At 29.6% G+C, this 11,554-nt stretch overlaps 2 protein-coding genes across 3 annotated transcripts in view; both read left to right on the top strand.

Moving 5' to 3' along the window:
* The window catches only part of LOC117179638 (plancitoxin-1-like), a 9,335-nt gene extending 4,770 nt beyond the window's left edge, over positions 1-4,565 (top strand). The window contains exons 2-8 of one of the 2 annotated variants that reach the window (XR_004467941.1): positions 1,493-1,782; positions 1,904-2,081; positions 2,273-2,774; positions 2,868-2,970; positions 3,066-3,208; positions 4,138-4,289; positions 4,381-4,565. Coding sequence is in view for 1 of the 2 variants with exons in the window: in XM_033371640.1 (XP_033227531.1) it covers positions 1,673-1,782; positions 1,904-2,081; positions 2,273-2,774; positions 2,868-2,970; positions 3,066-3,204; positions 4,138-4,284 (1,179 nt within the window). In the remaining variant the exon portion in view is untranslated. The remainder of the gene's footprint in view (positions 1-1,492; positions 1,783-1,903; positions 2,082-2,272; positions 2,775-2,867; positions 2,971-3,065; positions 3,209-4,137; positions 4,290-4,380) is intronic. The other variant, XM_033371640.1, reaches the window with a different exon arrangement.
* A 214-nt stretch (positions 4,566-4,779) lies between these two features.
* LOC117180356 (zinc finger protein OZF-like) lies at positions 4,780-10,442 on the top strand. The gene is made up of 4 exons (XM_033372810.1): positions 4,780-4,986; positions 5,431-5,694; positions 9,075-9,727; positions 9,810-10,442. Exons 1-4 carry the CDS (start codon positions 4,819-4,821, stop codon positions 10,297-10,299), a joined length of 1,575 nt encoding a protein of 524 aa, XP_033228701.1. The 5' UTR covers positions 4,780-4,818; the 3' UTR covers positions 10,300-10,442.
* Positions 10,443-11,554: the final 1,112 nt, after the last annotated feature.

The raw sequence follows: 11,554 nt of genomic DNA, 5'->3' as shown, positions 1-11,554 counted from the left end.
ACCGAGAGAGTCGTCTTGGGTTTGTGTTTTTGTTTTCATGCTGAGAAGGGTGATGCTTATAAAATATTACAGTTATTCATACGCTCTTGTAGAAATTCGTAATTTTCTACAAAAACCTATCCAAAAGTGTGAGAAAAACGTAATATGTATCAATAGTTGTAGAAAATCGTTGTTTTCTAGAAATAAATAACAATACTTGTCGAAAATCGTCAAATTGTTTAAATTTGAAGACTTTTAATTGAAGATTGTTTAATATTGATGCCTTTAATTCAGCGTCGGATTAACATTTTTCGGGGCCTGGGGCTAAACCTCGAAGGGGCCCTCTTAAGGACAGAGAAAATCCCAATTTTGCTGTAAACTTTATTAATTTTCTGGGGTCAGGGGCCCCTCGGCCCTTGAGGCCTGGGGCACTAGCCCCACCGTGCCCCTTGGTAAATCTGGTGCTGCTTTAATTGAAATAAACTTTGGTAGGTTCTTATAGGGATAAATGCTTTCTATGGTAAGTCAAAAACACTTCCCTAAAATTTCTTTAAAAAATACTTTTTCTTGCGATCTAAGTTACCAGAAGAAATAGTTCGGAGCAAGTAAACTTGTATTAACTTTTACTGATAAGAAAATATCTAAAGGTGTTTAAAATAAAGTAAAAATGTCTTCCAGTATAACTAAATTTCTGTTTGTACAATGAAAAATTTATTTTTTAAACTTCTCATTTTTCCTAAGCATTTTAATTTTGAATGGGCTTATCACTATACAGCAGAAATCTAGTTAAAATCGAAAACATTTTCACTTAATTCTAACACAGAAAATTCCTTTTATCGCGAAATAAATAGCAATATTCCAGTTTTAGATTTTTTGCAATTATAAAAGTAAATGAAAATCATTTTAATATCAACGTTCGTGATATATTATTGTTGCAATATATTGAAAAATACATGATTGATAACGTATATCGTTAAATAGCTTAGAAAAATAATATAACTTTTTTCTGGTAATTAATTGCATTGAATAATTAAAATATGCATCTATGTAAAAATGATAGTAGAAATAAATTAATTTAGACAAGACATGCTAAAAAAATATAATATATACGAAATCAGAAAAGGGTGCAAACAATCAGGGTGTGTTAAGAATTGGTGGTCAAATGTACCAAGTCGAATAATTTAAAATGACTGCCTTCAGACGTGAACTATCCAAAAATCTTCTCAGAAATCAATTTAAACAATGATATAAAAACGTATTGTTATCAAATAATTAGCAAACTTGGCCATTTTTTATTCTGACAACTGGAACGTTTTTCTATATTTGTTTTTAAAGATTATGACTGAAAATGTGGCGCATTTTTATCTGATGTATGATGAAAATTGGAGTATAATTTCAATTTTTCGCAGAGTAAATTAGGTTTTATGATTACTTCAAATAATTTTATTTCTTAAAGTTACATTGAATTCTGAGTAGTTTCTTTATTAGAAAAAAATCTTATCTCAAATTTCAGCAATCTTCGGCGAATGTGAGGTCACGTGTATCATGCCTATTATATTCGCACATGCAAATGCGTAATTGCCTATCCTCACACTAGGTTTCTAACTTGTTGCTCATCCGTTATGACAATTACGTACCTATAATATCCTCGAAGCAGTGATCAGTTTATCATTCTTTACAAAAACTGATAAAAATGTGGCCTTTGTTCTTATCAGTTTCTCTGCTTTGCGTGGGCAATCATTTATTTATATTAGCAGCAGGACCAAGACAATGCAGAGATGAAAATAATCAGCCTATTGATTGGTAATATTAAATTTTTATTTTACTTTTAGAAAGAAAAAAGTATTGCATCAATTTCCGTTAGTATTAAAAATCATTAGAAGATTAAAATATCAGTTTAAAATTAGCATTTTTAATATTTTAGGTATGTTCTCTACAAATTACCAAAAACTCCAGAAAGCAATAATAAGTTAATAAAAAAGGGTGTGGCTTATCTTTACATAACTAGTGAATCGACTAGTCTCAATTGGACATTATCAAGTAAAGATATCAGTGCAACAGATTCTATTCCTGGCAATACATTAGCTTCTTTATACGACAATGTAAGTTAAAAAATAAAGAAAATTCAGCTTCTTTTATCTGAAAGCAATTATCTACATAATTCTTGACTTCTGAGAAATCTTCTTTTTAAGGAAATAGAATTGATTAATACAATATTAATAAAAAATATCTTTCATACCTTCCAGTAAATCGTATATATGTGTAATATTTTATATATGTGCGAATTACACAGGAACAAGAATCTAAAGAATTATGGCTTCTTTACAACGATCAGCCACCCAACAGAAATACCGGAAGATATGGGCATGCAAAAGGAATCGTGAATGTTGACGATAAAGAGGGTTACTGGTTAATTCACAGTGTTCCACATTTCCCCCCAGCACCAAATGGAGGTAATGAGCCAAGGCGAAAAGTTTCAACTGACAATTTGACCATCCAAATTCCTGACGGTGCATATGATTATCCTGATTCTGGAAAGAACAATGGACAAAGTTTCTTGTGCATTTCGTTGAACGGGGAACAATTTGACCCAATCGGCCGGCAATTGATGTACAATCAAATTACAGTCTATAAAAATAATGTCCCGGTTGATTTAGGGAACAAATTTTCCGTTCTTGCCGATGCGGCTAAACAAGTTCGAGTGAAAACTGCCCCTTATAATAATAAAGCGGTGATTAAGTCCTTGGATCAAATGGAATTTATTTCTTTTGCGAAGAGTGCAAAATGGAATAAAGGTCGGTTTTATGATTGATTTTAATTATCTTTATTGAAAATTAAAAATTTTAGCTTTCTATTGAAATAATATCAATTTAATATTACTTTTCTAGATTTGTATGATGATTTTGTGGCTCCTGATCTTAAAACTGATTTGTTGACTGAAACTTGGTTAAACGGTCGCGGAAGATTGCCGTCAGAATGCAACGGATCACGGTAATAAAAAATGACTGAATAGGAATGATTGATTCATAGTGAAAGGTGCTTGTAATTTTCAATTAGGTTTTAACTTGAAAATTATTTTTTTACAGTGTTCTAAATATTGAATCTGTTTCTATCAAACAGGCAGATATTACATTTACCAACAGCCGCGATCATTCTAAGTGGGCCGTTGCTAATGATAATAAGAACAATAGCAATTGGGTCTGCGTAGGCGATATTAACAGAGCAGTAGGTATTGATAAATTGTACAAGTTTTTGTGCATTCAATTTAAATTTCTTTAATTTAACAAAATTCAATTTTAAAGATATCAAGTCAAATTGGTTGAATTAGGAATAATAAGATATTAAAAATTTGATATGCACATACGAGAAACTTTAAGCGTTTACGAAAAAAAACCCGTTCTCCAAATTTTTCCAAGAATTTTTTTAACTATGCAAGTCCATTTGAGTGTTGATAGAGCTTTATATATCTAGAAAAAAAGTTGGATAAAATTAATAAATTTCGAGCAAAATATCGTGCAAAATCATCCTCTGTTAGAATGACGTAAGTGCTATGCAACATTTTTTTTGTTTAAATTGTTTTTCTTTGTATCAGTGAAAGTATTATTATATACATGAATTTCCTTTGTCAGAAATTCATCGGAAAACTAATAGGTGATTTATCAAGAAAAGCAATAATTTTTAAATTGCTTAGGCAATTAAAAACAAATGCGATATACGGAAAATTAATAATGACTACATTAGTACATAAACTATCATTAGAGCTACATCAAGTACATAAACTACATACATTTTTATGAACACAATTGGTGACGTAGTATAAATAAATAATTACATTTAAAATTTACATTTTATTCATATTATTTATCAGGAGTGGAGCAAAAAGTTGACCTCCTGAATTTTATGTAATTTGTTCCGAAGAATTGATTGGCGCTATTAATTTTTCCGTATCTCGCACATTTCAACATATTGTTTAAACAATTTGAAAATCAATTGTTTGCCCCACAAAAGGAGAAGTTTTAAGCCAATAAAACGCGGTTTAAAAAAATTTGGCACTTGCTGGTTATCCTGTGACCCCCTTCAATTTGTAATTTTACAGTTTCATTTTTTTTTTAGTTTGAAAAAAAAGTAAAACTGTTTAATGTTTAATATTATTTTTAGGATACTCAATTCACCCGAGGTGGAGGAACTGTTTGTCTCAATTTGCTGAGAGTTTGGAAAAACTATCGGGATTCTGTAGCTGGAATTGAACCGTGTCCAAAACAATCTGTTTCGCTTTATCAAAAGATAAAAAATTGGTTTGGATAACCAAGGTGTTGCATTTTTTATTTTATATCCATTTTTACAAATTTTGTAGAGTTTAAAATTCAGAACGTATAAAGTAAAAATTTTCTTGATTTTCAGACTGCGGACATTAAACTTGTTCGACTTTGTAGATCTCAGTTGTGACCACATCTGCAATACAATACTTATATTAAGATTATAATTATTTACAGTTGATATTTTATCAGATATTCGTATATTATTTTATAGTTGTATTTTTGTACTTAGTGTGATAAACACTGAATAAACTTTTCAAATTTTGTAAATTTATTTGTTTACCAAATTTATAATGCCTCAAGAAAATGAAAATATGATTATTTATTTTATTTTTAGCTTATTTAGTTGATTATTTATTAGTTTATTTGCAAATGAAGATTTAAATTGCTGCTGATTGGAAGTTGAAAATAAGTTTCAGTTTCTTCAAAATGTAATTTTTGAATACAATGTTTGATCGCGCCTTTTAGTCAGAAGACATGGCGGCTGTCGGTAAGGTAGAGTAGTTGTTTTGGGAGAAGTGGAATGGAGCAGAAAGATGTCTTAAATAAGAAAATGGATAATATTTGTCGCATTTGCTTACATGAATTCAACATCATGTCACCTATTTTCAAAAGATTTGATGGTGAACATGAAGGATTTGAAGACCTTTTATCTTTGGCAGATAAAATATCGTCCATCGCGCAGGTTCAGGTAGGTGCGGTCGCGTTCGCGTTTTCCACTTTACATAGCAATAAAACGCATCTCCAAAATATAAAATGCCCACCAAATTATCCTTAATTTAAAAACTAAACTTAATCCTCAACATAATTCTTGTTGCTGCTTTTATTTTGTTGAAAATAATTCGTTTTTCTGATAGACCATAACCTCTAAACTAAATCTTGTGCGTCTTTGGTAAACGTTAAACTACTCTTGTTTACTATTGAGTTATCTTTAAATACAAATACCATTTTTACGTAACATAATTTCTAGATTAAAAATATTGTTTCAAAGTTAAGTTTGAAAATATATATTTTGAATGAAATGCAGAATCCAGTTTGGAATTTCTGTAAAATTGGATACTTGATTTAGATAAAGCTATGATTTCATTTTTGGACAAAATAATTATTATATTTGAATAAGTGTTTTTTTTTTTAGTTGAAAGAAAGCGATGGCTTGCCACAATCAATTTGCTCATCGTGTCGACTGCAAGTTGATAAATTTCATGATTTTCGAGTCCTCGTGGAAGTTTCTGATCGTACGTTGAGATCATATTTAGAATCAGCAAAGGAAACAGTTAATTTGAAAAGTAGAGATGATGCAGTGGAGTATAAACAATTCACTACGGCAAATCTTGCGAATGAAGACCTTAATTTGGATGGAGTAAATACGATAATAGTTCCAACAGTGGAAGGCATGGAAGTAAGTATTTGCAGAGTAAATGACCATCATTGTTTATTTTGATTACCAGGGTTCGCAGTGTTTCTCGTATTACCCTGAGTTCCTTTTTTCCCTTCAAATTTTCCGTTTTCCCCTCTTCTCTTTAAATATATGATATTTGAAAATTCAATTGTTCGTTTTACATCTAAGAAATCATTCTACTTAAAAATAGAATGTTTTTTAGAATAACTTTTTAAATACGAGTAATTTGAAACTAAGCTTAATTAGGATTTAAACAAAACTTTAAAGTTTAATTATTTTTTGCTTGAATCTATACAAATGAAATATTTTTTAAGTTAGCTGTAATAAATAATATTCCGTTTATCCACATTGAAGATTCTTTAATTTAAATTTGAATAACGATTGTCATTATGTGAGACATATTTTAGCAACCATTTTTGGATCAGAACAAAATTCAAACAAGAATTACAATATTTACAAATGACCTTAATGATATTTCTCGTTTGAATACAAATTCAATAAGTTCTAGAATTTAAACAGTATTTAATAGATGTTGACTACTTTTCATTTAAATATACATTCAATATAATATTTAATTACAATCGACTTTCACTTTATGCACGGTTTTAGTTCTGATCTTATCTTAAAATGAAATTCACCGAAATGTAAACATCAGGACCGTCTCGCAATGTTGCGCAACTTGACGCTATCCAGCAAGGCCGGTGGGGTATTTATCAGAATTTAAACAAACATCCTTCTTTTATTCTTAAATGAAGCAACTTAGTAAATTTCACAAATTTTAAATAGATATTTTTCTTTGGTGCTTAGACAGTTTCAAATTAATAGCGCTTCAAATTAAGGAATTTTAATTTTATAATATCAGACCATTTCTAGACGTTTAAATTCAACATTTTCTGAATTATGAATTGTATTTGTAAATTTTTCCAATATAAATAGTTTTTAATTGAAGATTTAAAAAATATTACTATTAAAAATATAACAATCTATGAATAGCAATATTTAGGGAAACAGTTAAGACCTCCAAATATTAAAAAAAGATTGGCTTCCATGAAAATATTAAAATTTCGATTTTTTTTCTAACATATCTTACTAACTAGAATTCACCATTTCTCAAATTATTTATCTCGCTCAAAACATTTTTAGAACTAGAAATGTTTTAAATATTAGAAAATAAAAATTCAGGGACATGAAAGCGTGCATTTTATTTCAAGGCTTTTTCAAATAAATTAAATTAACAATTTTAATTTGTTTTTTATAACTAAATAATTCGAAATGACTTCTACTTATTTTAATGTATTTTCATAATTTCAAGAGATTGTAACAAATTTCTAGAAATTCCATGAAGGAATTCGACGAATTTTAAAGAATGTTGTAGACTTTTAGTTAGCTTAAAATATATCAAATCATTTTAAAAGATTTTGATTTATGTTAAAATGTTCTAAGGAATTTCAATATATTTCGTCTCCAACAAATTTAGAATTCTCAATATTAAAAAGGCGTTCGTGCATTTTATTTAAAAATTTTAAATAACTTTAATGATTAATTTCAATTGATACTCAAGGAATTTTAAATGTTTTCTACATATTTTAATGGATTTTTATAATTTCAAGAGATTTTAACGACTTTCTAGGAAGCTTTAATTAATAATTTTTATTTTATTTCAAATTTCTTTTACGGATTCCAAGAATTTTAAGGAGCAATCAGGAATTTGATGAATTTTAAAGATTGTTAAAGGATTTTAGTTAGCCTAAAAGATATTAAGTTATTAAAAAAATTTTCATTTGTTTAAAAATATTTTAAAGAATTGCAACAGATTTTGTTTAAAAAATTTTTAGAATTTTTCATATTAAAAAGTTGGTTATGGATTTTTAAATATAGGATGTTTTTAAGATTAAAAAATAAAAATGCATGGAAGTGGACGAGCGTTTGGCGTGCGTGCATTTTATTTAAGCGTTTTAAAACTAGATTTCATAGTTAATTTAAATTTAATTGATATCCAAGCAACCTCAAATGATTTCTACTTATTTTAATTAATTTTGATGATATTAAAGGATTTTAACGAATTTCTGGAGAACTTTCGGGAGTAAATTAAATTTTGTTTCGAAGGATTTCCACGGATTTCAGCAGTTTCAAGAGATATAAAGGAATTAGACGAATGGCAAAGGATTTGAATGATTTTATGTTATTTAAAAAGATTCCAAAGAATTGAAAGCGATTTCGTTTAAAAAATGTTTATGACTATTAGTATTTAAAAATTAGTTATACATTTTTTAATACTTTGTTTTTAACATTATAATAGGGTTGTTTCGTGATTTTAGATAAAATAATTTTTTAATACATAATTTTAATTTGAATCGAAGATGCTTTATCATTTTTGTTTCTTTTGTGTCGTTCATCAGAAAAGAATTATTAAAAATTGAAGGTGGTAAAACACTTATTCAAATTGGTGAGGTTCAAATTCTCAGAGGTTCTCATAATTATCTATCAATGTAACGATGCGAAACTCATGATAAAGAGGTTAGGCCACGGTCTGCTGTCAATTCTGACTATTTTGATTTGATACCTTTATTTGTTAAGGATTATGTGACAAAAAAATGTTATCCTGCTGTAATATTTGGTTTAAGAGTCAATAGTCTGTTGAAGGAAAACAGTAAGTGCAATTATTAACACATTTCAAAATCGTACATATTTACGAATTGTTTCAGTAAACATGACTACATTTAAGTACTTTTTAAATGAATTCTTTATACAAAAGTTTTGGTTTTGTATGTCTTTCCAATGTTTATAATGTTTCTTAAACAATATTTTGCGGCTGCAATTTTCGATGTGCACATAAACAAAAGAAAACGTCGGCACAGAAAAAGATATTTGAGAATCACTCACACGTGAGCTGTGATTGGTGGAAAATACGAGCCCTTTGATGTTAAAGGGGCCCTCCAATCGATATCGTGATAGAAAATTCATATGTTAACATTAAATTAAAAATAGTAAACAATATGTAAACAATATTTTGTGGGCGTTTTTATAATTAGAATTTTATATACTATAAGGTCCATTTATTGGAAAAATGATATCTGACTTTGGAAACAACCCTATTATATAATAAAAATCCAGGGACGGTTTGCGCGCTTTTTTCTGCTGCTAGTGTAAAATATTTTAGGCGGTGAGCCTTAACTATTTTTAATTTTAAAATGTATACAATGTCTTATAAAAAGATCGTTTCTTCTTTTAAAAATACAGAAATAAATGTTTAATCTTTCCCCTATTTTTCCTCTTTTTCATGAAAAAATGTCCATATTTCTTCCTTTTTGAGTTATTTCTGCGTTGTGATCCCTGGATTCTGAAACCCGATAAATTGCTAACTTTAAAAATTCCGTCAGGTATGGAAAATCTGCGACGTAAACAAAGAAGAACCAGAATTAGAAGAGGAAACTTACGAAAATAATGTTTTAAGCGATTTTGAACCATTCGAAGATACTAGTCAGATGGGAATGGAAACAAATTTGATGACTCCGGAGCTGTGTTCAGCAGATGCCTCTGAAAGGAAAACGAAAGTCCAACGTTGCCAGAAATGCATCCGATGTAACGAGTTTTTCCGCGACAGTAAAGAACTCTCTACCCACTTACATGATCACGCAGTGGAGGACGAAGAGAATAATCTTGGGTCTGACATTAATTGTCAGCTTTGTTTCGAACCCTTTTCATCATTAAACGCCCTAAAGATTCACATACAAGATCATTTCTTCGATTCCAGAGCAATAAGTTCCGAGTTTAGGATAAAACCAAATATAGAAGAACAGGAGCAAGTCAATGAGAAATATTATTGTTCTCAGTGCAAGGAAGAATTCCTGACTGCGGATCAGTGCTCTGAACATGTGAAGCGACACTCGGAAAAAAAGAAATTCAGATGTGGTATATGCAGCCGATTGTTTTCAAGAAACTCTTCAAGGAAAAGGCATGAATTAAAACACGCAGAAAAACGTTTCGATTGCCCTGATTGTGGGAAATCCTTTAAGAAAAAAACGGAATTGAGGTATTATCCCGGGCTCATGTATTTAGTCATTTTATTCACTTGGAGATTTTCATTCATCTTTTTATTTTATTTGTTATTTCAGATATCATATCAGTTGCCACGTGAACGCACCGCCCACGTGTGATTTTTGCCACAAACAGTTTCAGAATGCCCAGTCGCTGAAATTGCATCGAAAGCGACACACGGGTGAAAGTGCATACGTCTGCAAAACCTGCGGTAAAAATTATTACTCGAATTCCGAATTAAATAGACACATTCAGATACATCTGGGAAGAAGAGATTATCCATGTTCTTTATGTAATCAATCTTTCTTCTCAAAACCGGAACTTACTAGACACAGCAAGTATCACAGAGGCGACAAGAAATTCAAGTGTAGTCTTTGCCCGAAATCGTATTTCGAGTCGGGTCATCTTAAAATTCACCTCAGAGTACATACCGGAGAAAGACCCTTCACTTGTGATATTTGTGCCAAAGCCTTCATTTCTAAATCCAAGCTCATTAGGCATCAGAAAATTCATTTTAAGAATAGAGCTAAGAAAAATAAGACTGTTGAGATGGAAAATAGCTTTTAATTTATTATATGAAATGTTAATTGTCCTTTCGGCAAATCTCTGGAATTTTTTTACTTTGAGTGTATTAAACAATTTATTTTGCAGTGAAAAAATACTGTACTTATAGTTTTTTAAATCAAAATTTAAAAGTTTCAGAGATTTGCCCTTAAAAGATTTTAGAGCGTTATTAATTGTTTTTGTATATGAACTATAGAAAATTAAATGAAATATTTATTAAAATTCGATTGTTTTTCACCTTTCAAACTGAGTATCTAACAACCTTGAAAATCTTGAAAACCTGTAATTCTCGTTAAGTTTTTGTTAATCATTATAAACCTGGAAATCTCCTTGAATTTGACATACGAATTTTGAATTTGAATTATTTATTCTTCGCTTATGAAACCTTAATTTCTCGCGTTATTTTTATAATAACAAATATTTAATGAAATACAAAAATCTCGATATAATATTGAGACAATTAATGTTCCTCTTTGGTAGTTAAAATACAGTTTAATTGTTATTGAACAAATATGAGTACTAAATCCGGAGAGCTCTTAGGTCAATCGTGTCCTCAAGACGAGTGACTATTCAGATGGTCGACATCGGCGATGTCGACCTAGCGTGTCGGAAACCTTTGTCTCAGGATGAAAGCCTCTAGATTATCGCCTCCAGGAATTGTTTATATAAACGGTTGATAATCGTATGGCTATTCGGCGCCGATGGGTGATTCATCCAGATTCGGCTGGTGACATGTGCTAAGTCGGGCAACAACCAAGGCCATGCCTTGGTTTCAACAAAAAACAATGAATTTCTTTTAAATACAAGAATATTAATCTTTTTTTGGATTTGGATTTTGCTTAAAAATTTAACTATTTAAAAATGATGAACTAATAAAAAATATATTAAATCTTTCAAAATCTCATATTAAATCACCGTAATCAATTGAAAATTTCTTGAAACATTTTAAAATACTCTCAAATTTTTCAAATCCTTCAAAATCTTTTGAAATACCTAGAATTTTTTTGTAAGATTTCTAAGGTACTTTGGAGTTTTTTTAACAACCCTGATATAATTGTTAAAATTCTTTGAAATTCCTTTAAATTATAAAAACGAATTTACACTTCATTTAAATATTTTTAACACCATCCTCAAGTATTTGAAATCCTTTGAAATCTTTTGAAATCTCTTGAAAATTTAAAAACAACCTTAATATATATATAATTCGGTTCGGCTTTGATTCCTCTAGAATCAAACCGAAGGGCCTATGACAAAGCCA

Source organism: Belonocnema kinseyi, chromosome 9, assembly GCF_010883055.1.
Source record: "Belonocnema kinseyi isolate 2016_QV_RU_SX_M_011 chromosome 9, B_treatae_v1, whole genome shotgun sequence".
Lineage (NCBI taxonomy): Eukaryota > Metazoa > Arthropoda > Insecta > Hymenoptera > Cynipidae > Belonocnema > Belonocnema kinseyi.
This window is presented reverse-complemented; position numbering and strand designations above follow the sequence as displayed.